The sequence below is a fragment of the Cetorhinus maximus genome, chromosome 4 (assembly GCF_964194155.1).
Source record: "Cetorhinus maximus chromosome 4, sCetMax3.hap1.1, whole genome shotgun sequence".
In the NCBI taxonomy this organism is placed as follows: domain Eukaryota; kingdom Metazoa; phylum Chordata; class Chondrichthyes; order Lamniformes; family Cetorhinidae; genus Cetorhinus; species Cetorhinus maximus.
In genome coordinates, this window is record NC_135882.1 from 162,114,722 (window position 1) to 162,142,627 (window position 27,906).

Sequence of the window (27,906 nt, forward strand, 5' to 3'; positions counted from 1 at the left end):
TACACCAAAGTCTAGGTCATTAATATATATCAGGAAGAGCAGGACCTAACACCAATCCTTGGAGAACTCCAATATAAACTTACTTCCATTCCAAAAAACATCAATAACCATTACTCCGTGTCCTGTCACTCAGCCAATTTCATAATCATGTTGCTACAATCCCTTTTATTTCATGAACTATAACTTTGCTCACAGGTCTGTTATGTGTCACTTTATCAAATGCCTTTTGGAAGTCCATGTATACCACATCAACAGCATTGTCCTCATCAACCCTCTCAAGCAAGTTAGTTAAACACAATTTGCCCATAAATCTGTGCTAGTTTTCTTTAATTAATTCACATTTGCCCAAGGGAATACTAGTTTCATCCAAATTATCATTTCTAGAAGTTTCCCCACCACTGAGGTTAAACTGACTGATCTGTAGTTGATTTACGCCCTTTTTTGAACAAATGTAACATTTGCAATTCTCCAGTTATCTGGCACCACCTCTGAGTCTAAGGAAGACTGAAAAATTATGGCTGTGCCTCTGCAGTTTCCACTTTCACTGCCCTCAGTACCCTTGGATGCATCTCATCCAGTCCTGGTGATTTATTAACTTTAAGTACAGACTTCCATCTATCCAATGCCTTCTCTTTATCAATTTTATACTCTTCAAGTATCTGAATTACATCCTTTTTCCCCATGACCTGCACAAAATCTCCCTTGGAAAGGACAAATGCAACGTATTCATTTAATACCTCAGCCGTGACCCCTGCCTCCATGCGTACTTCAGGGATTTTTTAAAAACATTGAGTGAAAACTTTGCAAGTAGTGTAGCTTCTTCAATTAGAGCTGAGGATTTCCAAGTTTGAGAGGCTGCTGGAGTCAATTTGAAGCATCAGGGAGGATGAGTGTTTCCTGAATCGTATGTTCTGGGAGGTGGTCACACCACAGGCACTGAGAGTTCAGGTTAGTAGATGGTTAGCCATCTGAAGAGATGGAAGAAGCAGGAAGTGCAGGAGTCTTCAGGGTGTGTGCCCACTCTCCAGCAGGTACTCAGCATTGGAGACTGCTGAGAGTGACAACACTTTGAGGGGATGCAGTCCAGACCATTGCACCAATCAGCAAGAGACTGCACAGGAGGGACAAGCAAAAAGTAGAAATGCGGATGTTATAGAAGATTCCATAGCCAGGGGAACAGACAGCCATTTCTGTAACTGCCATAGTGCATCTCACATGTGTGTTGCACCCCTGGTGCCAGGGTAAAGGACATTACAGAGAAGGTGTGAATATTCTGCAAGGGAGTGAGCAAGAAGCTGTGGTATATGCCGGTACCAATGACATACAGAGGGCAGGCATTGAGGTCCTACAGTCAGATTTTCAGGATCTAGGGATGAAGTTAAAAAGTGGGTCCTTAAAGGTAGTAATCTTTGGATTACTCCCATTGCCACATGCTAGCAAGCGTAGAAATAGGAAGATAGGCAGGATCAATACGTATCTAGAGGCATCTAGGAGAGAGGGTTTCAGATTCTTGGGGTTTTGGGACCTGTTCTGGGCCGGGAGGCACCGATTTAAAAGGGATGGGTGCACCTCAACAGGATTGGGACTAATGACTTTTCAGGGAAATTCATTAGTGTGGTTGGGGAGGGTTTCATCTAAATTAACAGGGGATTGGGCACCAGCATATAGAAGTAGAAAAGAGGAATAAAATACATAATGGAGTGAGAGTGTTGGAAGGCACCATATTAGACAGCAGCAGACTAAGAAAGACCACTGGGAATACAAAGACAGGTTTACAATGCATGTATGTAAATGCATAAAGTGTGGCAACTAAGATTGTCGAGTTACAAGAACAAATAGCCATGTGGGAATATGATGTATTGCAAATAATGGAAGCATGGCTTAAAAATACTGAGGGCTAGGTGCATAATATTCAAGGATACAAAGCCTTCAAAAAAGATAGGGAAAATTGAAAGGGAGGTGGATTGGGGCAGTACTGATTTGGAAAGATACTGCTTGTACAAGGAACACAAAGTTAACATGCAGGTACAGCAAGCAATTAGGAAGGCAAACGGCATGTTGGCCTTTATTGCAAGAGGATTGGAGTACAAGAATAAAGAATTCTTGCTACAATTGTACACAGCTTTGGTGATACCACATCTGGAATGCGATGTGCAGTTTTGGTTTCCACATTCAAGAAAGGATGTACTTGCATTAGAGGCATTACAGCGAAGGTTCTCTAAATTGATCCTTGAGATGAGGGGTTTGTCCTAAGACGAGAGGCTGATTATATTCTGTGGAGATTAGAAGATTAAGAGGTGATCTCGTTGAAATATACAAATACAGAAGCCTGGGATAGACAGATTTTTGGTCTTTCAATGAATCAAGGGATATGGCCAAGGGTAATGCTCTGGGGACCTGGGTTCGAATCCCACCATGGCAGATGGTGAAATTTGAATTCAATAAAAAAAGAATCTGGAATTCAAGGTCTAATAATGACCATGGAACCATTGTCAATTGTTGTAAAAACCCATCTGGTTCACTAATGTCCTTTAAGGAAGGAAATCTGCTGTCCTTACCTGACCTGGCCTACATGTGACTCCAGACCCACAGCAATGTGGTTGACTTTTAAATGCCCCCTGAACAAGGGCAATTAGAGATGGGCAATGAATGCTGGCCTTGCCAGCGACACCCACATCCCATGAACGAATAAGAAAAGAAAATATGGGAAGCAGGCAGAAAAGTGGAATTGAAGCTCAAGAACAGCAAAGATCATACTGAACGGAGGAAAGAGAGGATCTCCTTGAGTCGGCAAGGACAGAATCCACATAGATGGAAGTGAGAAGTGAAAAAGGGTATGATCACACTGCTGGGGATATTTTGTAGGCCTCATTAATGGGACAGTGAGAGATAGAGGAGCAATTCTGCAGGAAAATCACAGAGATGTGCAAGGGCTATAAGCTGGGATTTTTATGCCCTAATTAATTGCCACTTTAGGGCCTCATCCTGCTGTCGCTGGTATATCACCAACAACAGATGGGCACCTTGCCTCCCTGTGGACTTGGGTAGGGGAGGTGGGGTGGCGCTCTTGTGATTGCATGTCAGGTGAACTTTTCAACTGAGAACCAGGCCAAATACAATAAGTTGATAGGGGAAGTGAAGAGGAAAATAAGACTGGCAAAGAGAGAATGTGAGAATAGAATGCCAGTTAACTTAAAAGAGAATCCAAAAATCTTCTACCAGCATGTAAACAGTAAGAGGTGGGGGTGGGGCCTTTTAGAGACAAAGAAGGTGACATATGCTTAGAAGTGCAGGGTAAGGCTGATTAATGATTACTTAGTAACGGTGATTACTAAGAAAGAGGAATCTAAAAAAATAGTGGCAGAAGTGGAGATAGTCAAGGTAATGGATGGGGTGAAAATTAATAGCATGACACACTGAAAAGGCTAGCTACGCTTAGAGGCTTGCATCCAGGTTGTTAAAGGAAATGGTAGTGGAGATAGCTGTAGGGCTTGGCCATAAACTCCCAATCTTCCCTAGATATGGAGGAGATGCCAGAGGATTGGAGATTGCCAAATGTTATATCTTTATTCAAGAAAGGGTGTAAGGGCATTCCTAACAACGAGCGGTCGGTCAGTTTAACATTAGTGGCAGGTAAGGTTTTAGAAACAATAATCAGGGAAATAATCAACAGGCACTTGGAAGAGTTTGAGTTAATTAAGGAGAGTCAGCCTGGATTTGTGCATCCAGAGTATATTCTGCGCACTTGCCACCTCCAAGTTCAGCATGGAGGAGCACTGATTCATCAGCTGAAGAGCGGGTGGGTACATGGTAATCAGCAGAAGGTTTCCTTGCCCATTGTTTGACCTGATACTCCTAGGACTCCTAGGGCAACTCCCTCCCAACTGTATACCACCGTGCTGCCACCTCTGCTGGGTCTGTCCTGCTGGTAGGACAGGACATACTCAGGGATGGTGATGGTGGAGTCTGGGACATTATCTGTTAAGGTTTGATTGCGTGAGGATGACTATGTCAGGCTGTTGCTTGACTAGTTTGCGAGACAGCTCTCCCAATTTTGGCACTAGTACCCAGATGTTAGTAAGGAGGACTTTGCAGAGTCAACATGGCTGAGATTGCCAGTCTTTTCTGGAGCCTAGGTTGATGCCGGGTGGTCTGTCCTGTTTCATTCCTTTTTTGTGACTTTGTGGCTGTTTGATACAACTGAGTGGCTTGCTAGGCCAATTAAGAGTCAACCACATTGCTGTGGCTCCAGAGTCACATGTTGGATGGCAGGTTTCCTTCCCTAAAGGATGTCAGTGAATTAGATGGGTCTTTACAACAATCAACAATGGTTTCATGGTCATCATTAGACCTTTAATTCCAAGTTTTTATTTAATTCAAATTCTACCATCTGCCGTGGTGGGATTCGAACCTAGGTCCCCAGAGCATTACCCTAGGTCTCTGGATTACTAGTCCAGCAACAGTACCACTATGCCATTGCCTCCATCATAGTGTCCCAAAGGAGGTGGTCATGGAAATAGTGGATGTGTTGGTTGTCTTCTTCAAAAATTCTGTAGATTCTGAAACAGTCCTGGCAGATTGGAGGGTGGAAAATGTAATCCCACTATTTAAAAAAGGAGGGAGGGAGAAAACAGCAAATTACAGACAGGTTAGCCAAATGTCAGTAGTAGGGAAAATGCTAGAGTCCATTATACAGGATGTGATAACAGGACATTTAGAAAATAACAAAGGGATTAGACAAAGTCAACATGGATTTATAAAAGGGAAATCATGTTTGACAAGCCTACTACAGTTTTTTCAGGATGCAGCTAGCAGAATAGACAAGGGAGAACCAGTGGATGTGGTGTATTTGGATTTTCAGAAAACTTTTGATAAAGTCCCACATAAGAGATCAGTGTGTAAAATTAAAGCACATGAGATTGGGGATAATGGCATGGATTAAGAATTGGCTAGCAGACAGGAAACAGAGAGTAGGAATAAATGGGCCTTTTTTGGATTGGCAGGCTGTGAATAGTGGGGTACCACAGGGATTAGTGCTTGGGCTCCAGCTATTCATAATATATATCAATGATTTGGATGAGGGAACCAAATATAATACTTCCAAGTTTGCTGTCGACAATGAACTTGGTGGGGATGTAAGCAGTGAGGAGGGTGTTAAGAGACTTCAAGTTGATTTAGACAGGTTGAGTGAGTGGATAAATACATGGCAGATGCAGTATAACGTGGATAAGCGTGAAGTTATCCACCTCGGTGGGAAAAACAGAATGGCAGTGTATTATTTAAATGGTGATAGATTGGGAAATGTTGATGTACAAAGGGATCTGGGTGTCCTTGTACACCAGTCAGTGAAAGCAAGCATGCAGGTGCAGCAAGCAGTTAAGAAGGCAAATGGCATGTTGGCCTTCATTGCGAGAGGACTTGAGTAGAGGAGCAAGGATGTTTTCCTGCACCTATACAGGGCCTTGGTGATACAACACCTGGAGTATTGTGTGCAGTTTTGGTCTCCTTACCTAAGAAAGGATATACTTGCCATAGAGGGAGTGCAGCGAAGGTTTACCAGACTGGTTCCTGGGATGGCAAAATTGTCGTATGAAGGGAGATTGGGCCAACTCAGCCTGGAGCTTAGAAGAATGAGAGGAGATCTCATTGAAACATATAAAATTCTGAGATGGAGTCATACCTAGCACAAAAGAAGATGGTTGTGGTTGTTGGAGGTCAGTTATCTCAGTTCCAGGACATCACTGTAGGGCTTCCTCAAGGTCGTGTCCTCAGCCCAACTATCTTCAGTTGCTTCGTCAATGACCTTCTTTCCATCATAAGGTCAGAAATGGGGATGTTCGCTAATGATTGCACCATGTTCAGCACCATTCATGGCTCCTCAGATACTGAAGCAGTCCATGTCCAAAAACAGCAAGACCTGGACAATATCCAGGCTTGGGCTGTCAGTGGCAAGTAACATTCATGCCACACATGTGCCAGGCAATGACCATCTCCAACAAGAGGGAATCTAACCATCTCCCCTTAACGTACAATGGCATTATCATCACTGAATCCCCATTATCAACATCCTGGGGGTTACCATTGACCAGAAACTGAACTGAACTAGCCATATAAATACTGTGGCTGCAAGAGCAAGTCAGAGACTAGGAATCATGTAATGAGTATCTCACCTCCTGACTTCCTAAAGCCTGTCCACCATCTACAAGGCACAAGTCAGGAGAGTGATGACATACTCCCCACTTGCCTGGATGAGTGCATCTCCCACAACGCTCAAGAAGCTAGATATCATCCAGGACAAAGCAGTCTGCTTTATTGGCACTACATCCACAAACATTCACTTCCTCCACCACTGATGCACAGTAGCAGCAGTGTGTACCATCTACAAGATGCACTGCAGAAATTCACCAAGGATCCTTAGATAGCACTTGCCAAACCCACGCCACTATCAGAAGGGCAAGGGCAGCAGATAGATGGGAACACCACCACCTGGAAGTTCCCCTCCAAGTCACTCACCACCCTGACTTGGAAATATATCACCGTTCCTTCACTGTCGCTGGGTCAAAATCCTGGAACTCCCTTCCTAACAGCACTGTGGGTGTACGTACACCACATGGACTGCAGCAGTTCAAGAAGGCAGCTCACCACCACCTTCTCAAGGGAAACTAGGGATGGGCAATAAATGCTGGCCCAGCCATTGAAGCCCGCATAATTTGAAAAAATGTAGATTATCAGACCCTGTGGATTTATTGGCTTTCAGTCCCAATAATTTCTCCAGCACTATTGTTTTAGTAATACTAATTTCCTTCAATTCCTCCTTCTCACTAGGCCTTTGGCTCCCTAGCATTTCTGGGAGGTTATTTGTGTCTTCCTCCATGAAGACAGAACTAAAATAGTTGTTTAATTGCTCTGCCATTTCCTTGTTCTATATTATAAATTCCCCTGTTTTGGACTGTAAGGGACCTACATTTGTCTTCACTAATCTTTATCTTTTTCATACTTATAGAAGCTTTTACAGTTTGCTTTTATGTTCCTTTCAAGTTTACTGGGATACTCTATTTCTCCCCTCTTATCAATCTCTTAGTCCTCCTTTGCTGAATTCTAAAGTGCTCCCAATCCTCAGGCTTGCTACTCTTTCTAGTAACTTTATATGACTCCTCTTTGGATCTAACACTGTTCTTAATTTCTTTTGTTAGCCATGGGTGGGCCACTTTTCCTGTTGTGTCATGCCTTTTAATGAAGTTCCCCAATCTATCATAGCCAACCCACACCCCATACCTTTGTAGTTTCCGTTGTTTAGATTTAGGACCTTAGTTTCAGATTGGACTATTTCAATTTCCATACTAATGAAGAATTTTATCATGTTATGGTCACTGTTCCCTAAAGGACCCTGCACAACAAGATTACTAATTAACCCCTTCTCATTGCACAATACCAAATCTAGTATAGCCTGTTCCCTAGTCAGTTCCTCAACATGCTGGCCTAAAAAACCATCTCATACACACTCTAGGAATTCATCTGGCACAGTATTATTGCTAATTTGGTTTGCCCGGTCTATATGTAGATTAAAGTCACCCATGATTACTCTAGCACCCTTGTTACATGCATCTCTAATTTCCTGTTTGATGCCGTCCCCTAACTTATCACTACTGTTTGGAGACCTATAAACAACCCCCACTAATGTTTTCCATCCCTCGTTGTTTCTTAGCTCCACCCAGCCTGATGGTACATCTAGATTTTCTGAGTCAATATCCTCTCTCACTATCGCACTGATTTCATCCTTAATTAACAACGCCATGCCACCTCCTTTTCCTTTTTGCCTGTCCTTCCTAAATGTCGAGTACCCTTGGATATTTAGTTCCCAGCCTTGGTCACCCTGCAACCATGTCTCCGTAATCACAATCATCCATTTGCACTGTTAATTCAGCTACCTTATTGCAAATGCTCCGTGCATTCAGATACAGTGCCTTTAGACTTGACCCTTTAACATTTATACACATCTTTTTTGTACTATGGCTATTTGCTGCTACCCCTTGTTTCCTCTGCCTTCCACTTTTGCTTTCTACTTTTTTGTCTTTCACTCCTATCTTTGTTTTCCTCTCTGTGTCTCCCTGCTCAGGTTCCCATCCCCCCGCCAGTCCCGTATAAGCCCTCCCCCACAGTACTAGCAAATACCCCTGCGAGGATATTGGTCCCGGTCCTGCTGGGGTGCAACCCCAAAAGAAGGAAAGTTATGCTGAACTTGTATAAAGCTATGGTTAGGCCACAACTAGCGTATTGAATCTAGTTCTGGTCACCACATTTTAGAAAGCATGTGAGGGTCCTTGAGAGGGTGGAGAGAAGATTTACCAGAATGGTTCCAGTGATGAAAGATTTTAGCTACAAGGTTAGGCTGAGGAAGGAGAAGTTGTTCTCCTTGGAGCAAAAGAGATTGAGGGGAGGTTTAACAAGATTATGACAGGCTTAGGTAGACACAGAAAAGGTGTTCCTATTAGTTAATGAAACAAGGAATCAAGGACACAGATGCAGGGAGTGATAATTGGAACCCACTGTCCAAGAGGTGGTGGAGATATTGAAAGATTTCAGAATTGAATGGGTATTTGAGGGAGATGAACTTACAGGGCTCAAGGGATTGAACAGAGCAATGGGCTGATTGGATTGTTCTACTGAGGGACAGCATGGACTCAACAGGCTGAATGGAATCCTGTGCTGTAATGACTCCATGGCATTATGACATGTTCAACTTTGCAATCTAAAAGAAGAGTTCCTGGTTAAGAGAATTTTGGAAGCCAAGGATCCAATCTGCTTTTTAACAGCCTACTCAACTTGTCCTGCCACCTTCAAAGATTTGTGTACATACACCTCCAGGCATTTCTGTTCCTGCACCCCCTTTAATATTGCACCATTTAGCTCATATTGCCTAACCTCATTCTTCCCACCAAAATGTATCACTTCACACTTCTCTGCATTAAATTGCATTTGTCACCTGTCTTTCCCATCTTGTAATCATATGAGCCATGGTGTTTTCAATGCCATTTGATAGATATTTCAGTGCAGATTTCTTGCTGTTTCTTTGCTAAAGTTGTCACTGTTACTCAAGTCAGGGTCTGCTTACTAGCGCTAAATATCTGTGGGGGTCTTTAAAAGTTTGTATCTACTATGCAAAAACAGAAATTTTATGACATTCAGCGCAAGCCGATAGCGAGACAAATAGCAAAATGCCTTCATCTCAAATGGTAGAGCGGTGTAACTTGGACAGCAACTTTTGGATGTTTGCCTTTAACTGTGGGTCTGCCTCTCGTCTGAAGTTGTTGTAGCATTTATCCATAAATAACTCTGCAAGCACCATTAGCTTCACCAAAAATTCCGACAGCAAAATCTGGCCCAATACTTTACTCCTATTTGCTGTAAACACAGTTTAGTGCCATAGCAAACACAAGTCACATGAAGCCTTTAAAGCCTTAACCTCAACGAATTAAGTGGTGTTTTGAGCTTCAGTCACTTCTTACAAGGTGTGCCTGAAACATGACAGTTAAATATTTTGAATCTTGTGTGCAAAGTGAACATAAATTTCATTTCTCAGGTGCCACATACAATTGATGCAATGCCCAGATTCGCATTTATTCAATCTCTTCAACCAAGGCTCTGCAAAATTCTTACGTGCTCTCCAAGGTAGCCAGGTGAAACTCCAAAATATCTCGCCCCCCACCCCCAACCTTACAACAGATATTAACTTTGACATAGTACAAGTGCTCAGCAGGTCAGGCAGCACCTGTGGAGAGAAACAGATTGAATGTTCCAGATTGATTATTACCTTTCCTCATAACATTCAACTGTTATCTTTGGCTGTTGTGGATGGTGTCACTTTTTCATGGTTCCAGTGGCTCAGGAACCATTCTACCGAATATTCCCTCCATCTAATATTTAATCTGATAAATTTCAGTCCCACTGCTAATCAGATTTCTTTTTTTTTGTTGCCTATTTTGTTTGTAAAATGTCATCAATACAACATTTTGGCTTTAGCTGCGAGCGTATTGCATGTATCTGCCGCTCTGTGGAAACAAGAATCTTCTGTTGCTTGAGGCCTTTTAGATTTGTGTTGGTGCCGCGGAGACCTGCTTTTAACTGCGTGTGTGTGTGTGTAATGAAGGAAATTTCACCACCAAGAATTTCATTTATACGTTACCCAAAATACGACTTATGCAGGGATCCCCCCCCCGCCCCCCCAACACTAACTTTCCCTTTTGAGTGTTCCGTATGAGAATAAGATTATTTTGGGGGCAGTCTCTATTTCCCTTTTCCCCTACAGTGTAATATTTATATAGATTGTGACAGCGGGCAGTGTTTCCCTCGAATAACCACTAAAATCACTAGGCTACAAACAAATTGGAAGCGATTCCACTACCCCCTCCTTCTCTTGTCAGCCTGGCCTCCTCGTGACCTATTTAAAAGTATATAATAGATACATGTATGTTATTCTTGAGGAAGCCCGGGGACAACCGAAGGCCATATTGGACCCCTCCTGAGAAAAGGAGAGGAGGGGAGGGAATTGAATGGCTGAAGCGTTGAGGAGAAGGTCAGTGAAGCCCTCAAGAGGGATGTGAGGGTTTGGAGTGGTTGCTCTGTGTACCAGGCTGTGAGTTTGGAGGATTTACGGTAAGGTGGACCACTGGCCACTGGGATCAGGTGATTTACGAGTCTCGAACGCCGTATCTGGTTGTGCACAATGGAAAATCGGGAATTTTAAAGCATTCCGCCTCTTCCTCATTTCGCTTCGAAGAAAAGGGATAATCTCTTTCCCCCCCCTCCCCCCTCTGCACGTCTCGCACCAAAGGGGGAATATCTCCGGCGGCAGCATCTGGGCGGTGGGAGGGATCGCGAGCGCGAGGATGAAGCGCTGATCAAAAAGCGGGTTCGTTCGAGGCCCTGTGGGGGTATTTGCCTCTTGAAACATGGGTATGTGCTACAGCCTGCGACCGCGGCTGTTCAGCGATCCCATCGCGTCCAACAGCAGCCCGGACTCGGAGCTGCCACCACCAGCACCCCCGGCAACAACAGCGGCAGCAGCAGCGGCGCCGCAGCACCGCGGGGACATGGAGCAGCTGTACCAGGGGGACACGGGAGGGAGATTGCGGAGCTCCGAGTGTCCGCGCGACTGTCAGCCGCAGCAGAACGGAGGAGACCGCGAGCGGCTGCAGCTCCCGCCGCACGGCAGCAAGAAGCCCCCCGAGAAGCCGAACAAGAACTGGGACAAGCTCCGGGCGGAGGAGAAGGAGGCGGAGAGAGAGGCGAAGAAAGTCAGCAAGTACATCGACAAAATCTTGAAGGAACAGAAACGCGAATACAAGCAAACGCACCGGCTGCTTCTGCTGGGTAAGGTCAATGCGTGTTCAGCCCCCTTTGATTTTTCAGTTTGCTTAGGGTGGCTTGTTAAAGGGACAGCCTTGCCCGAGAGGGATGCATTTCGTGTTCACTGTGCATGACCTAATTCCGTTTTCAGTGTGCTTTTTTTTCTCTTTTTCTGCATTTGCAAGTTCGATTTTGATACACTTCTTTTAAATTTGCATTCTTCACCCATCATTGCATTGAAGTTTGAGGCAAACATTCAAACTTTTACCACAGAATTTGTACCAGGTGTAAAATGGTTGAAATGGCTTTAAATGAGCACTGTGCAAATTGAAACCTGCCAACGCTGGAAATCTGAAAAATTAGTAGTGTTTTGAGGATGAAACTTGCAGGGTGGATAAAGGGGAACCCAGTGGACATTTGGATTTTCAAAAGGCACTCTATGAGATGCCACATAGCAAATGTTCTTGCCCAAGTTGAGGGTTCATTAGGTTGAGGGTAACATTAGCTTGGCTAAAAGGATTGAAAACAGAATAGGAATAAACAAAAACAGAAAATGCTGGGAAAACTCGGCAGGTCTGGTAGCATCTGTGGAGAGAGAAACAGTTAAAGTTTTGAGTCCGCATGACTCTGTTTTTGTCTCAGATTTCCAGTATTTTGCTTTTATTGTAGGAAGAAACAGGTCATTTTCAGCTTAGCAGGCTTTGGGATGGTGCAAGGATCAGTATTTTTTATCCAAGTCATTAATATAAGATTGCAATAGCTGAGTGTAATGTATTCAAGCCTGATGATGGAAAGCTATGTGGGAAAGTAAGCTGTGAGGAGGACACAAAGTCTGCAAAGGGATATAGGTAGGTTAAGTGAGTGGGCATGAAGGTAGCAGATGGAGTATAATATGGGGAAATGTGAGGTTATTCACTTTGGTAGGAAGAAAAGAAAAACAAAACATTTTTAAATGGTGAGAAACTATGTTGGCGTTTGGAGGAATTTAGATGTCCTTGTACAGAAAACACAAAGTTTACATTTCGAGTACAGCAAGCAGTAAGGAAGGCAAATGGCATGTGGGGGTTGGAGTGCAAGTGTAAGGAATTTATGCTGCAATTGTATAGAGCTTTGGTGAGATCACTTCTGGAATACTGTGTAGAGTTTTGACCCCCATACCTAAGGAAAGGTATGTTTACATTAGAGGGGTTGTAGTGAAGGTTCGCTAGATTGATTCCTGGAATGAGAGGATTGTCCTATGTAGAGAGATTGAGTAGAATGGGCCTTTACTTTTTTGTATTCACAAGGATAAGAGGTGATCTAATTGCTTGCCAGAGTAGATGCTGAGACACTTTCCCAGAGAGTCTTGAACTAGATAGCTTGGTATAATTAGGATAAGATGTCAGCTGTTTAGGACTGAGATTAGACTTTTTGTCACTTGGAGGGTTGTGAATCCTTGGAATTCTTTACCCCAGAGGGCTGTGGATGTTCAGTTGTTTTTTTTTGGACTCTAAGGGAATCAAAGGATATGGGGATGAGGTGGGTAAAGTGGAGTTGAGGTCGAAAATCAGTCATTTGGATGGAGGAGAAGGCTCAAGGGCCTGTATGGCCCACTCTGCTCCTAATTTGTCGGGTCTTACTGTATTTCCAGCATTTCCTATGGAAATGACAAGTTAAACTTTTGAGTATTTTTAGAATTAGCATGGGTAACACCTCAGCCTTTGCTGACTGACCTGTTGTGTACTTCAGGTTCACAATACCCATAGTTTTTTGGTTAACTCAGGTTTCCACTCAACCATAAAATAAGTGTTAACCGTATTCATTTTTTTTTTAAGTAATTAAGTACATAAGATATTTAAATGAAGTTAGTGTGTGCTTTGGGATTTCAAGTGAAACAGAAGTTCATAATGTTCGAAACTTAATGCAAGATTTAAAAAGGCCCTTTTTATCCGTTCCAGAATACCAACTCTACAATCTATCTGTCACAGCATTCAGCCACATAAGTAATTCCAGTGTCTTGGTCTTACCTACTATTTTCAGCAACGCATTCCAGTTGTTGTTTTTGTGTAAACTGATACTTCCTGATCATTCTCCTGGGATGGATGAACTATATATATCACAGGGTAATTAAGGAAGGAGAATTGTGAAATAGTCATGGTTATTTTGAGGAAGATGGTAAAAATGGAAGCGTGTTCAACAGGTTAGAAATATGCAAATATAGTTCCATACCCGTAGCATTAGGCCTAGTAGCCTGACTTTCATATTTGGGAAAACTGGCCAGATCAATAATTAGAGACAAAGTGAAAGAATACTTGTTGGAAAATAAACTAATAAATGACAGCTAAGTAGATCTTGCCAGACCTACCTCCGACTTTTTTTCATGAGATAAGCGACTCAAATTCATGGGGTAAACCGTATGTTGTTGTGCACCTAGAATTCCAAGCCTGTTGGTATTTGTGTCAGACAAGGAATTTACAGTCTAATTTCATTGTATAGCAAGGTTGAATTGTGTGCGTGAATTAGTGACTAGTTAAAAGAAAGGTGCAGAAGCAATTTATTAGATGTGTTGGGCCAAAGTAAACCAAGGAAGTGAGTAGGGTATTGTTGAGTGCATGTTGTCTCACCTTGTGTTCTAATGTACGTAAATTATTTGAATTTGCAACCGTGCAAGTAGCTAGATATTCAGATGACACCATGCAAATGGGAGACTGGATTTAAAGCAGGCAACCAAAAATTTAGAAAGAGGGCTTGGCAAGTTTTTCATCCGTTATCAGTGACAAATGACATTAAGTATGGATTAATAAAAGACAGACTTATATTTGTAAAGTCTTTCACATTCACAGAATGTTCCAAAGCACTTCACAGGCTGCAGTTACTACTGTAATGTCAGAAACATTACAATACAGTTGAGTATGAACAGATATAAAGTACTGTATGTGATAGAAGAATAAATAGAAAATGCTTGTGTACCATGGGTGCAATATAATGTGTTTAAATAGGAAGTTTTAAGACATGGTACTTTTAGTTGACTTGTGGCTGGCAATGAATGGGGCAGCAGGATGTTAGATTGGTTGAATTGAGATCTCCAGCCTCAGCATTATGCTATGCAATGGCCGATCATAGGAAAAGGCCATCCAGCCCATTGTGCGTGTTCCGCCAATCCATTTAATTGTGGATTTTCCGTAATCTAGCTCTATTTACTCACCTTTTGATGCATATATATTGATACTATTACCTAATATATCTAAGTCTTGAAAATTGTCCCAGAATCTAAATCTTTGGGAGAAGAGAATTGTAGACTTCCACTAACCTGTGTGTAAAAAAAAAAAACCTTCCTGATTTGACTCAAAAGTACTTAAGATTTTGCCCTCTTGTCCTGGATTTCCTCACCAAAAGAAATACTTTCTCCATTTCTACTCCATAGAATCCTTTAATGATGTTTAATACCTTAATTAGATCACCTCTCAACCTTTTCAACTCAAGGAAACACAAACCAAGTCTATACAACTTATCCACACAACTTAACCATTTAAGCCCTGGTTAATATTCTGTTGAATCTTCAAGACCAGTATATCTTTCCGAGGTTTGATGTCTAAAACTGAATCCCTGAGGGCCTGGCCAAGGCTTTGTACAACTGAAGTCTCACTTTTGAATTGAGGTAAAGGCCAACTTTCTGTTAGCCTATCTGATTAATTTCCCCACCCGTGCAGAATCTTTTAGTGATTTTGTGTGCATATTTATCTCAATCCCTTTGCTTGCTCACAGCCCTGAGTCTCTTGTCATTAAGCAAATATTCTGATATCACTTATTCAGATCCAAAGTGAATGACTTCACTTCCCCACATTAAACTCCATCTGTCCTAAGTTTTCCCACTTGGTTAACCTGCTTGTATCTCTATGTATCAACAGTGCAGCTGAGTCCAGGTGTTAGATATGAGGAGTGACTAAATAAAGGGCTTCTGAACTTCAAAAAGCTCTTGAGTGATGCTTATGAGGAAAGAGTAAACAAACTCAGAACATGCTAGAGGTTAGGAGGTTTCAAGGTTACATTTTGAAGAACAAGTTTGTCATGTGCCAGGAAATATATCTTTATATAGTAGGTGATCAGTTAGAATGATTTGCCATGCATGGTATGACTGAGGCTAGAGCACCAAATTTGTTTAAGAAATATGTAGAAGTTATAATGAAAAGATGGTTGTATAAGATCAAATGGAATGAAAGGCATTTGTCATTAGAACTGTATCTTCTGATATTGAGATTTCTGTGTCCTCTTTGTAGTATTTGCCAGGTCAACTCGGGTTGCAAATTATAATTGCAGCTCAAAACCACTATCGATGTTTTCATGTAGTAATTTGTGCAAGAAATTAGGTGTATCTTTAACTTAATTTGAAGGTTGTTTAAATGATTAGGGGAGGGAAGGAATGTAATCCATTTCATATTGAACTTTTTTTTTTTTGCTGACTGAAAGCTCACCCCGTGATATTCAACTCCAGCTAAAATTTTATGGTCGTGTGTATGCATGCATACCTATAAACATACGTGTTTTATTTTTAATGTGGAGCTATGAACTCCTAATGTGCAGTCAAGAACATTGAGCAATCAAGCAGTGGTTACAGAAAAGGTTTATGCTTTTGTATAATGAGGAGGAGATGGAAAAAGTCTGCCTAATCAATATGACTGTTTCAATATTAATGTTCTATTTCCATGCTGCTGTTGATCACAAGCGTCCTTACAAAGGACATTGCCTCAGTTTAGAAATAATAGGGCTGTAGACTGATTGGAAAATTTGCAAGTGTTTAATGAAAGTGCTATACTAAATTTCTATGTCCTTTATGCACCGGTATGAGTGAGAATGATGGGTTTCTGAAGCAACTGCTGTTATCTCCTGCCTAAATAATGTTAATGTCTCTGATAAAGCGTACATGATGCGAGAGAAATCTCGTGATAGTCAACTCAAACTGGTTCTGTATTGATTAATTCTGTTGATTTTGGAAGCTTATTTTCTCTGTTTTTCATTCCTATGCCCAATGGTGGGTTATCATATGAAGTGTTGGGATAGCTAGATCACATGGCTTTTGGGTGTAGAGAATGCTGTAGTAAACTGATCAAGCCACATAGCAGTTTAGTTGGACAGGTGTAAGGTGTGGAGAGTTATGCTGACCTGGAATGCAATGCCTGAATCGGTGGTGGAATAGTAACTTTCAGGAGGGAAATGGTTAAATACTTGAAGGAGAGGGAAGTGTGGATCATGGAGAAAGACACTGGGGGTTCAGGTGAGACTAATTGGCTCTTTCTATGAGCTGGGATTGCCATAATGGGTTAAATGGCCTCCTCCTGTACTGTATGATTCTAGATGTGTAACTACGCAATTTGTTTTTGCCCTTATAGAACCATGCTCTCTGCTCCCAGATGGTAAAGAGAAAAAAGTTGTGCTTGAAACCCTGATCTGGGGTTTGAATGATGATGAAAGTAAGGGGACTTAGAGGATAGTTACTATTGTGTGACCCATCCAATTATTGCTCCAATACCTCAATTACTCCACAGCATTGCTATAGAATGGGAACCCTGACTTTAGCAGAAGAACTATAAGGCAAATGAGGTGGGAGTACGACTGGAGGTCCTGAGACATTCCCATACAGTTGGGTTTCATTGTTGTATCTGGGAACAGTAGCACTCCCAGTAGTAACACAAACAATCGCGTTGGATATACACACTGCCAATGTTTCTGGTTTCCAGACAGCTAAGTAGCTTTCACTACCGTACAGTACATTGGTGCAGTGTTTTACTTTTGCCAACTTGTAATTGCCTTCCTCAGGTACAGGTACAGTAGCCAAAAAATAAAGCCATAAACCATGACTTTAAAACAATTGCCAGTGCAAAATCTTGTGTACATACAGTTATATTTACGGGCTAGTACTCTATAAATAGGGCAATTTGCATAGCACAGAAGTTCAGGTCAGGTAATATATTACAGAATTAAATCAGGAAGTGATTCTGCAATATAACTAAGGCTACAACATTCCAACGAAAAAGTTGACCTGAGGTAGTACATGCTAGCTAATATCACTGCTGTCATTAAACATTAACAATGCTTAAAGTTCCATAGTCAGCTTGTTGTTATCCTTTCCTAATTTATAGGTAGTTGAATAAACATGATGAACACTGCAGAGGTGAAGAAAACAGTGATAGCCCTTGTGCAGTGTGTTATCGGAGAGGAGATATGCTTTGGGAACATACATGTCAGGTACTAATGGCGTTGGTTTTCTCTCTTCAAGTCACTAATTTGTAAGGGTGACTGACAGGAACTTCTGCACTATTACTGAAGATCAGTCAACTATCTAAACCATAACACTGAAGCCAGAGCACCTTCGAAGTGGAGAGGTGAGGGAACCATCTGGCCTCTCACTCTCTTCTCCTGTGCTTTCAGTGACATCTCAGATGAGATGGAGAACTAACAGTAGGGGCTCATGTGCATCCTGTCATTCCAGGGGCACAGCATGTTATCCCAGAATATTCCTTACCCTGCCTGTTCCTTTCCTCATGCAGCATATCAACAATGAACAAATTATGTGGGCCTGTAGTTTTAATAGCTTGATACTCGGGCAATTTACATTATAAATGCATGATGAGCATGGCTGGGAAATGGGAACACTTTCTCTATTCAAGAATCTAATCCCAATGTCCCACTCCTGATTCAACGTTGGCATTAATCATTAGGAGTGAAGCCCTCTTTACTCTTCCTTAGCAGCCCCCAGCGACAATGAAACATTTTTCATTTCTCGAGCTATTGTGTGATGTTTGAGAGATTCATCCATGGTGCTTGGTTTTGTACTGTGGCCCCATGCCTACTATAAGTTACATTCAAACTGCTCAAATTCATTTTGTAATGGACCTTTTTACAGACAGCCAACCGAGGAGACTTCTTGAGAGATCAGAAGCCATTATTCTACCTGATTTCTTCTGCCCCCAACCCTACTCCATCTCCCATTTTATTTTTACCACAGAATAAGACATTGTCTTTAATCTGCCCCACCAACATGTAAATAAGCAATATAGTTCTTCCCTCTGTGAAAAGTACCTGTGTGTATATGTATGTGTGACTGGTGCTATCTGTTATTGTATCTTTGTTAGAAAAATATTACATGAGCAAGAATGTTTCACTTCTCAAAAAAAAACAGCTCCCCGGAGGGGATGTGGTGAAAATGTTAACACTGGTAAAGGCAATCCTTTTCTGTTTTATGCCATTTCCATTGTAAAGACAAAGGCACATTAGGTATCATAGAATCATACGGCACAAAAAGAGGCTAATTGTCCCTTTGCTTGCTCTTTTGAAAGAGCTACTTTTTTTCTTTTCGTGAGATGTGGGCGTCACTGGCTAGGCCAGCATTTATCAAGTACCCTTGAAAAGGTGGTGGCGTGCTGCTGCCTTAAACCGCTGCAGTCCATGTTGTTAGTAGAATCCAAGCTGGATGGTGAAGTCAAAACCAAGACAGAGTTTTTCTGTACTGGGAGGGTTTATTGACTTTGTGCAGTCTCCAACCTCTTCTTCGAATGCCCGGTGTTCCAGCTGTCCCCGATTTGTACTCCAAGTACTTAATTAAACATTGCCCTTCACCTGTGTCTCCTACCCACCTGGAAGTTCCCCTACAAGGCAGGTGAATGGGAACATCAACACCTGCAAGTTACCCTCCGACCGCACACCATCCTGACTTGGAAATATATCGTCATTCCTTCACTGTCGCTGGGTCAAAATCCTGGAACTCCCCTCCTAACAGCGGCTCAAGAAGGCAGCTCACCAGCACCTTCTCAAGGACAATTAGGGATGGGCAATAAATTGTGGTCCAGCCAGCAAAGCCCATATCCCATGAATGGATCAAAAAAATATAAACAATATAATTAACATATGGTGTAGGTGCACCCATAGTGCTGTTAGGAGGGCAGTTCCAGGATTTTGACCTAATGACAGTGAAGGAATGGTGATATAGTTCCAAGTCAAGAATGTTGAAGGTGGTGGATAAGATGTTTGTTTTGTCCAAATATGTCGAGCTTCTTGAGTGTTGTTGGAGCTGCACTAATTCAGGAAATTGGAGAGTATTCTATCATACTCCTGACTTGTGCCCTGTAAATGGTAGGCAGGCTTTGGGGAATCAGGAGGTAAGTTATTTTCCCAGAATTCTCAGCCACTGACCTGCTCTTGTAGCCACAGTATTTATATGGCTGGTCCAGTTTCTGGTCAGTGGTATCCCCAAGATGGTGATAGTGATCTGATTTGTTCTGCTCCTCTGCTCTTTCCTCATAACTTTTAAAAAAATAAATATTTCTAGGGTTACTTTTGAATCTGCTTCCACCACCCTTTCAGGCAATCCAGAACATTGTAACTTTCTGCTCAGAAAAAAATCTCACCTCTCCTGTGGTTCTTTAGCCAATTATCTTAAATGTGTATCCTGCTGGTTACCAAGCTTTCTGTCAGCAGAAGCAGCTTTGCTTTATTTACTCGAATCCTTCTTGGTTTAGAACACTATTAATCTTCCCGTAACCTTCTGTGCTCTAAGGAAAACAATCCTAATTTCTCTAGCCTCCCTAAATAACTGAAACCTTTTCCCACCCCTGATACCATTCTAATGAATCTCCTCTGTGCCCTTTCTAAGACCGTGATATCCTTTTTATAGTGTGATGCCCAGAATTGAGCCAAACTCCAGCTGAGGCCTAACCAGTACCATTACTTCATTGTTCTTGTACTCTATACCGCTATTTATAAATCCCAGGATTGCATGTTCTTTTTTAACAGCCTTATCGACTTGCTCTGCCACCCTCAAAGATTTATATGCATGAACTTGCAGGTCTCTCTGTTCCTGTGCTGCCTTCAAATTTCCATTTTTTTAAAAAAAATTTAATTTACTGTTGCACCAACCAGCAACCTGTTCAGGGGAAGATGAGTGCAAAATATTATCCTGATTTTTATTATTCCTCCTGAGGTCAGAGGCATGTTACTGCTTTACTTGTATCTGTAAAAATAATACTTAAATCCTCTGTGATGAAGCCACGTACAGCAGATTGTGTTAGTGCTCAGCTGAAGTCTCTCAGACTGCTGTTGCACTACTGCCCCATGCTACAAGCCATAAGGAAAGGCAGTTAACCCCAACTCCTAGTCTGCTGCATTTTAAAGCAACAAGCGAAAAATATAAAAAATTGATTTCTATTGCAAGTTTTTGCCTTCAGTGCAAGATCACAGATCAATCCTCCTAAATGGTCCCAGCATCTTATGTGTAGGGAATGTGCCTGCATTATCCAATTGACAGTGTTGTCATTCACCCTTCAATATCAAGGAACAGAGTGAGAATGTCATCTCTTTTGTTTGTAGTGAGTTCTTCAGCAATTGACAAGACCATTTTTTAATGCTCAAAATGCACATCTGTAATTCGGATCGTGGACCCTGGATACATCAAGCTGGGCTTTTTTTCCAAGCAAGGCTTCCACAGCTGGCATCTACATTCCACATTATGTGATGGGCCTTATAATAGGAGGTGTCCACATGGAAGGTTTCTCACCAGCATTTGTATCTTGAGCAGGTTGTTCCCACTTAGACATCTGTTAGGCACGGTTTCAGAGTAGCTTTTAAGTCCAATATCTAATTGCACGTTGGTGTAATTTGAGAGTATAACTATCATGTTTTCTGCACATACCCACATGTGCCTTAATGTAATCATTCTGAAGGCAGACTAAAATGCCTCAAGTTCGGATTTGAAGCATTAAGCTGCTTTATTTTAAACACAGTGACTGTAGTGGGTAACAAATGTAATCAAACTTTAATCTTAATATAGAACAAGAAAAATAATACCATAAAAAACACCAATTAATAGACCTACTTAACTGTTCTGTTCTCTTGGCCAGCTTTTCTGAATCTGACCAGCTGTGGTGTTGATTTGTGTGAGCTTCCTCCACTAGATGAGACTTCTTCTGTGGTATTAGCTGTTTGATTTCCCATGTCTTTTTTTTTTTAAATCCTTCTTTCTCTTCTCTTCCTTCTGTGTATGCAGCTAGTGAGAATGGCTGTGCTTCTGACTTTCTCTATGATTTGCCAGTAGGCCTAGCAATAAAACTGGCTACAAAAGGCAAAATACTGTGGATCCTGGAAATCTGGAATATAAGCAGAAAATGCTGGAAATGCTTAACAGGTCAGGCAGCATCAGTGGAGAGAAAAACTACATCCATCTACCCTTTTCCTCTTTGGGGTGTGGGTTCAAAGAAACATCATCTGCTCTTATTAAAAAATGAGGATTGGCCATTCTAGCTTAATGGATCTATATGAGACAATTGATTCTTATTGTATGAGTTGGAAATATATCGCAGCTCGCAATCTTCGACATGCTGGCCTATTTGGCTTCAATATATGCCCTCAACTCCAGCAACCTGTGGCTTTTTAAAAAGAAAATTTTCTGAATTGGGTTTTAAAATAAAGCAAACACTTAAGCATTGGTCGTTCTCAAATCCTTTCTGTGAAGAGAAATCTAGCAGGAATTCTGAAACCAACAAACCCTCCATATTAAAAGTCTGCAGCATGTTCAGGCTTTCAGTTGCGAGAGTTGCTTCTGTTTGTTTGCCAGTTTTGTTGTTTGCTGCTGCATTATTTGAGTCATATCAGAGCAGAAGTAGTGTGGAGTAGCACAAACATAAATGAGGAAAGCAGCTGGAACAAAGCCAATAAGGAACTTGTGTAAAAAAAAAGATTTATGAAAACATGAAAATAAACGTTGCTGGAAGAAGAGAAACACTAGGGTGTTTGGCCTGGCCAAATGCCACTGATGTCTTCTGAGAAATTGACCCTGCACATGCTCAAACTGCAGTATCTGTCTTTAGCTAGCACAATCATACAACTATATTAGGCATTTGTCAAGTTATGTCAATTTGTGTCTTTTTATTTTGGTTTGTGGAAGGATAACAGCAGGGGTGTTTTGAAATATAGGACATTGCTATCAGGGCCCTAATTTATAGTGACTGAATAAGTCAAATTCCATTTCTGTCTCATGATCAGGATGGGGAAGAGGTTGGAGAGGTTAATCCACAGGAAGTGATCGTCCGAGCATGCAGAATGATGTAATTGGGATGGCTGCTCTATGATAAACAGTGACTAGTACCATGAGGCCTCAGTGGAGAATGTTGCGGGAGGTGTAGTGGGAACCATAAGCTTATTACAATGGATTGGAGCATAGGAAAGTGGCAAGAGAGAAAGTAGACTGAGAAGTAATGGTGATTGAGTAGGGATCAGTGAGGTTTTAATACTGGAGAAGAGAGTGATGAAAGATATGACCAGGTCAGGAGAAGAGCAGGGACCAGAAAGGGCAAGAAAATGGATATTTTTGAGGTGGTCACCAACCTGATAGATAAGGCAGCATCTATGGATTATCTATATGGACTTATCTATATGGAGAAATCCAGATGGGATATTGTGTGTAGATTTGGGAACCTCATTCAACAAAAGATATGACATCAATGGCATAAGTAAAGGATTCACTAGGCTGTTACTAAGAATAAATGGTCACAGTTATGAAGAGAAACGCAGGAATTTTGGCCATTGTCATTGGAACTGAGAAGGTTTCGGGGCGACCGAGGCTTTCAAGGTTAGAAGGGGGTTATAAAGTAAATACTTAAAGATTATTTATGTTTATTAATGAAATTGTAACAAGAAAACACAATTTAATATTAATTAAAAGATAGATTAAAAAAGCCCAGCCACTGGTGCGGGCAAGTTGGCATGTATCGGTGCCAGCCCCAAGTGTGGATAAATGGGGAGGGTTAGCGGAAGAAAGGGCACCCAGCTGTAAAACCACCTGCCAATTCCAAATGATGGTTGAAAGGGCAAAATCAGGAACTGGCACTTCAGGGGGTCTGTGAAGATTGTGGGAGCACTGACAAAGAGATTGGCTGAGAAGAGATTGAAACGTTATGGTCATCTGTTGCGGAGAGAGAGCAAATGAGCTGAGGCAAGTAATAGGGTTGGGACAGCCAGGAAGAAGGAGAAGAGGAAGGCCTAAGACCAGATATTTAAACACAGTGGGAATGGAAGTGGAATGGGTGACTGACAGGAGGAGTTGGAGAAGGGAGATCAACCAGCATTGTGGCGACCCCAAGTAAAATGGAAGGAGCTGAAAGAAGAAGAGATCACAGAATCTTTACGGTGCAGAAGGAGGCTATTCAACCCATCGAGTCTGTACTGGCTCTCAAGGCATTCTACCTAGTCCCGCTCCCTTGCCTTATCCCCATAACTTTCTACATTCCCTTTTTTTCAGGTAGCAATCCAATTCCCTTTTGAATACCTCAATTGAACCTGCCTCCACCACCCTCTCAGGAAATTTGATCCAGACTCCAACCACCCTCTGGGTGAAAAAAAATTTCCTCATATCACTTTTAGTCCTTTTGCCGATTATTTTGAACCTGTGCACACTCGTTCTTGATGCTCCCTTGAATGGGAGCAGTTTCACTATGGACAGGATAAATAAATCAGGATGTTGAATACCTCTCTCTCAGCCTTCTTTTCTCCAAGGATAACAGTCCCAACTTCTCCAACCTATCCTCATAGCTACAGTTCTGTATCCCCAGAATCATTCTTGTGAATCTCCTCTCTACTCTCTCCAATGCCTTCTCGTCCTTAAGTGTGGAGCCCAGAACTGGATGCAGTACTCCAGATGAGGTCTAACTATTGTCTTATATAAGTTCAACATGATCTCCTTACTCTTGTAGTCAATGCCCCTATTAATAAAACCAAGATACTCTTTGCTTTATTGCTATATGCTCTATCAACATGCCCAGCCATCTTCGATGACTTATATACACCAAGGCCCCTCTGTTCCTGCACCTGCTTTAGAGTTTCTCCCTTTATTTTATATCGTCTCACTATGTTCTTCCTGCCAAAATGAATCACCTCACACTTCTCTGCATTGAACTTCATCTGCCACTTGTCTGCCTAATCCACCAACATGTCTATATCCTTTTGAAGTTCAGGACTATCCTCATCACAGTTGACGACATTTCCAATCTTCGTATCATCTGCAAATTTTGAAATCATGTCCTGAGCACCACAGTGTAGGTCATTAATATATATCAGGAAGAGCAAGGGTCCCAACATTGACCCCTGGGGCAACTCCACCACAAACCTTCCTTCAATCTGAAAAACATCCATTAACCACTACTCTTTTTGTTTTCTGTCACTCAGCCAATTTCTTATCCAAGTGCCTACGCTCCCTTTTATCCCATGAGCTATAATTTTGCCTACTGTGTGGCACTGTGTCAAATGCCTTTTGAAAATCCATATGCAGCACATCAACAACGTTCCATTTATCAACCTTCTCTGTTACCTCCTCAAAAAGCTCCAGCAAGTTAGTTAAACATGATTTTCCCTCAATGAATCCATGCTGGCTTTCCTTAATTATCCTGCACTTGCCTAAGTGACTATTGATTTTGTCCCGAACTATAGTTCCCTATATTGGTAGTGAGACAATATACAAGTTTCACTACCACTGAAGTCAAACTGACTGGTCTATAGTTGCCAGCTTTAACTTTACATCCCTTTTTGAACAAAGGGTGTAACATTCGCAATTCTCCAATCCTCTGGCACCGCCCCTGTGTCTAAGGAAGACTGGAAGATTATCACTATAATATAATAATTATCATTATTATTTTTTTAAAAATGCAATGCAATAACTAGTTAAAAGTGGAATTTTCTGTTGAAATGGTCATAAATTGTTTTAAAAGTGAATTAGATGCCCCCAGCTTTCTGAGCCCTGTAACCTCTTGTGGCCCTACAGCCATCTGCAATTTCTGTGCTGCTGCATCGATAGCTTCTTGTTGTCCCTGGATTTCCTGGTCATGTTTTTACCCATCTGGGTCTTAAACTGTAGAGCTTAGGGAGACAGTGGCATAGTGGTAATGTCACTGGACTTTTAATCCAGATACCCATACTAATGTTCTGGGGACACTGGTTCAAATCCCACCAGGGTAACTGGTGTAATTTAAAATTCAATTAATTAATTAATAGCTCTCCAGTTGAAAGCTAGTCTCAGTAATGGTGACTATGAAACTATCATCAATTGTCATAAAAACCCACCTGGTTCACTAATGTCCTTTAGGAAAGGAAATCTGCCATCCTTACCCGGTCTGGTCTGGTACCAACATGTGACTCCAGACCCACCGAAATGTGGTTGACTCTTAACTGCTCTGAAATGTCCTAGCAAGCCATTCAATTCAAGGGCAACTAGGGACAGGCAACCACAGCTGGCCTTGCCAGCGATGAATAGAATAAAGAATTCCTTCCCTAAACCTCTCCGCGCCTCTACCTCTCTGTCCTCCTCAATCTACATTTTTGACTAGGCTTTTGGTCACCTGTTCCAAGACCTCCTTATGTGGCTCAATGTCAAATTTTTTTCTGTTAGCGCTTCTGGTAAACATCTTTGGGTGTCTTGCATGAAAGGTGCAAGTTGTTTTTTAAGGAAAGGACTATTGAAGGGGAGAGCTCATTGGGAGCAAAGCACGAGCACAGATTTAGTGGGCTTAGCAGTCTGTTTCTGTGTTGTAGTCTTGGTTTTCTCAAAAATAATTTTTTGTCGCAATACTTTCTTTGTTAACCAATGTGTACTTATAAAGGTACATTTTTAAAGTAGGCCTAATGCAATGGCTGCTTTTCAGAATTTAAAGGAAATCTGTGTTCCCATTTTCTGAAATACAGTGCTGTATCAGAGTCTGAGAAACACTGGATATTAAATATCACAGAATAGCATAACAGCTATCTTTGATTTATTATTTTATTTTTACTGGATAAAACTGCCCACTTTACTCTGCTGTAGATCTTCACAACTTGCTGTACGTTGTAAAATGCAGTCTTTGCGAAGCAATATTTTTAGTTCATTAGGACTCTATTTGAAGAAGCACAGAAGGTCAATGTAAAAAAAAATCATAACTTTTACAGAGATATAAGGGAGAACTAACTATGAATGCTTGACATACAAAATCATCAGCAAAGAAGAATTCTGCATTTATATAGACCCTCTCATGACCTTAAGAAGGCCGTGAATGCTAAGCAACCAATAAGTACTTTTTATGAAATATAGTCTGTTTTAATGTAGGGAAACTTTATCAAGTTAACTAGTTTTGGTATTGTACTGTAATATAAAGTGAAACTGATGCCTGAAGCAAAATTTATGGCTGACATCAAATAATTATACAGTAAAATCAACACGTGGACTGTGTGATATGCAGTATTTGATTTCATGCTTCTGCTTAAATCATAAGTAGTAAGGCAAATTTTATTTTGTAAAATCGCATCCAGCTGTCTGCGATATTTCTCATTCCACAATAAAGCTTCTTTTACAAAGATTTCTTGTTGTACAAGTAGCTAAATATTTTCATTTAATGGTTGAAGTTTGTGAGGTGAGTTAACTGCTTTAATTCACATCAGTTTTAATATTTTTCAGAAACTCTGGTGAATAGTCGAGTGCAGCTGTCACCGATATTGAAAAGAGTAAAAGTGAATAAGAGTAAATTGAAGTAAAGATTGACTGATAATAAATTACATTTTAAAAGCCTATAAGTTGTAAGGGAAAAGGTGCGTAAGGGAAAAGGCACCTAAGGGCAATGAGGATTTCCAGTTTGAGATCCTGGGAAAATGCGTTAGAGTATAAATTGCGCTGCTTTATGAACAGCGCCACTGTGTGTAAGACAAAGGTATGAGCTGACAGGGCAACAGCTGATGTCGCATCCAAAGGCAACAGGAATCTGTACAAAGGAGTTGAGGGTAGGGGGGGTTCCCTTCCAACATACGTCAGTCAACCTTGAATGTTTCTCTAAGACTGCCAATTTATAGTCCTGGGACCCCCATGACCTGGGTTGCAATCACACAGGATCTTACAACACAGAAGGCAGCCATTTGGCCTGGTGTGCCTGTGCTGGCTCTTTAAAAGAGCTGTCCAATTAGTCCCATAACTTGCAAATTAGTTCACTTCAAGCTCTCTCTGTGAATTTCTCCTCATAATTGAAAAAAATATTATTTCATGGGACGTAGGCGTTGCTGACAAGGCCAGCGTTTGTTGCCTAGCCCTAATTGCCTTTGAACTGAGTGACTTGCTAGGACATTGCAGAGGGCAGTTGAGATTCAATCACTTTGCTGTGGGCCTGGAGTCACATTGTAGGCCAGACCAGGTAAGGACAGCAGATTTCCTTCCCTAAAGGGCATCGGTGAACCAGATGGATTTTTGCAGCAATCGATGATAGCTGTCATGGTCACCATTACTGAGACTAGCTTTCAATTCCAGATTTTATTAAAATAATTTAAATTCCAACAGGTGCTATGGCAGGATTTGAACCCATGTACGCAGAGAAACATTAGCCTGGGCTTCTAGATTACTAGTCCAGTGACATTACCTCTGCACCACCATCTCACTGCTACCACCCCCCACCCCCCCCTACACCGCCCTCCAACCTGAGTTCTCTTGGCCATTATTTTAAATCTATGACCCCTAGCTATGAACCCACTTGGCAAAAGAAAAAGCTTCTCCTTTCTTGCTCTATCAAAATCTTCCTTAATTTGACCTCT

General features: G+C 41.6%; 1 protein-coding gene and 1 long non-coding RNA gene across 2 annotated transcripts in view; both read left to right on the forward strand.

Moving 5' to 3' along the window:
• The window catches only part of LOC144680013 (uncharacterized), a 773,835-nt gene that overhangs the window by 188,037 nt on the left and 557,892 nt on the right, over positions 1 to 27,906 (forward strand). The window lies entirely within an intron of this gene.
• LOC144680003 (guanine nucleotide-binding protein G(s) subunit alpha isoforms short-like) overlaps positions 10,631 to 27,906 on the forward strand; it is a 346,956-nt gene continuing 329,680 nt past the window's right edge. Inside the window, exon 1 of the mRNA XM_078541076.1 lies at positions 10,631 to 11,370. Coding sequence (XP_078397202.1) covers positions 10,950 to 11,370 — 421 coding nt within the window. The 5' untranslated portion in view covers positions 10,631 to 10,949. The remainder of the gene's footprint in view (positions 11,371 to 27,906) is intronic.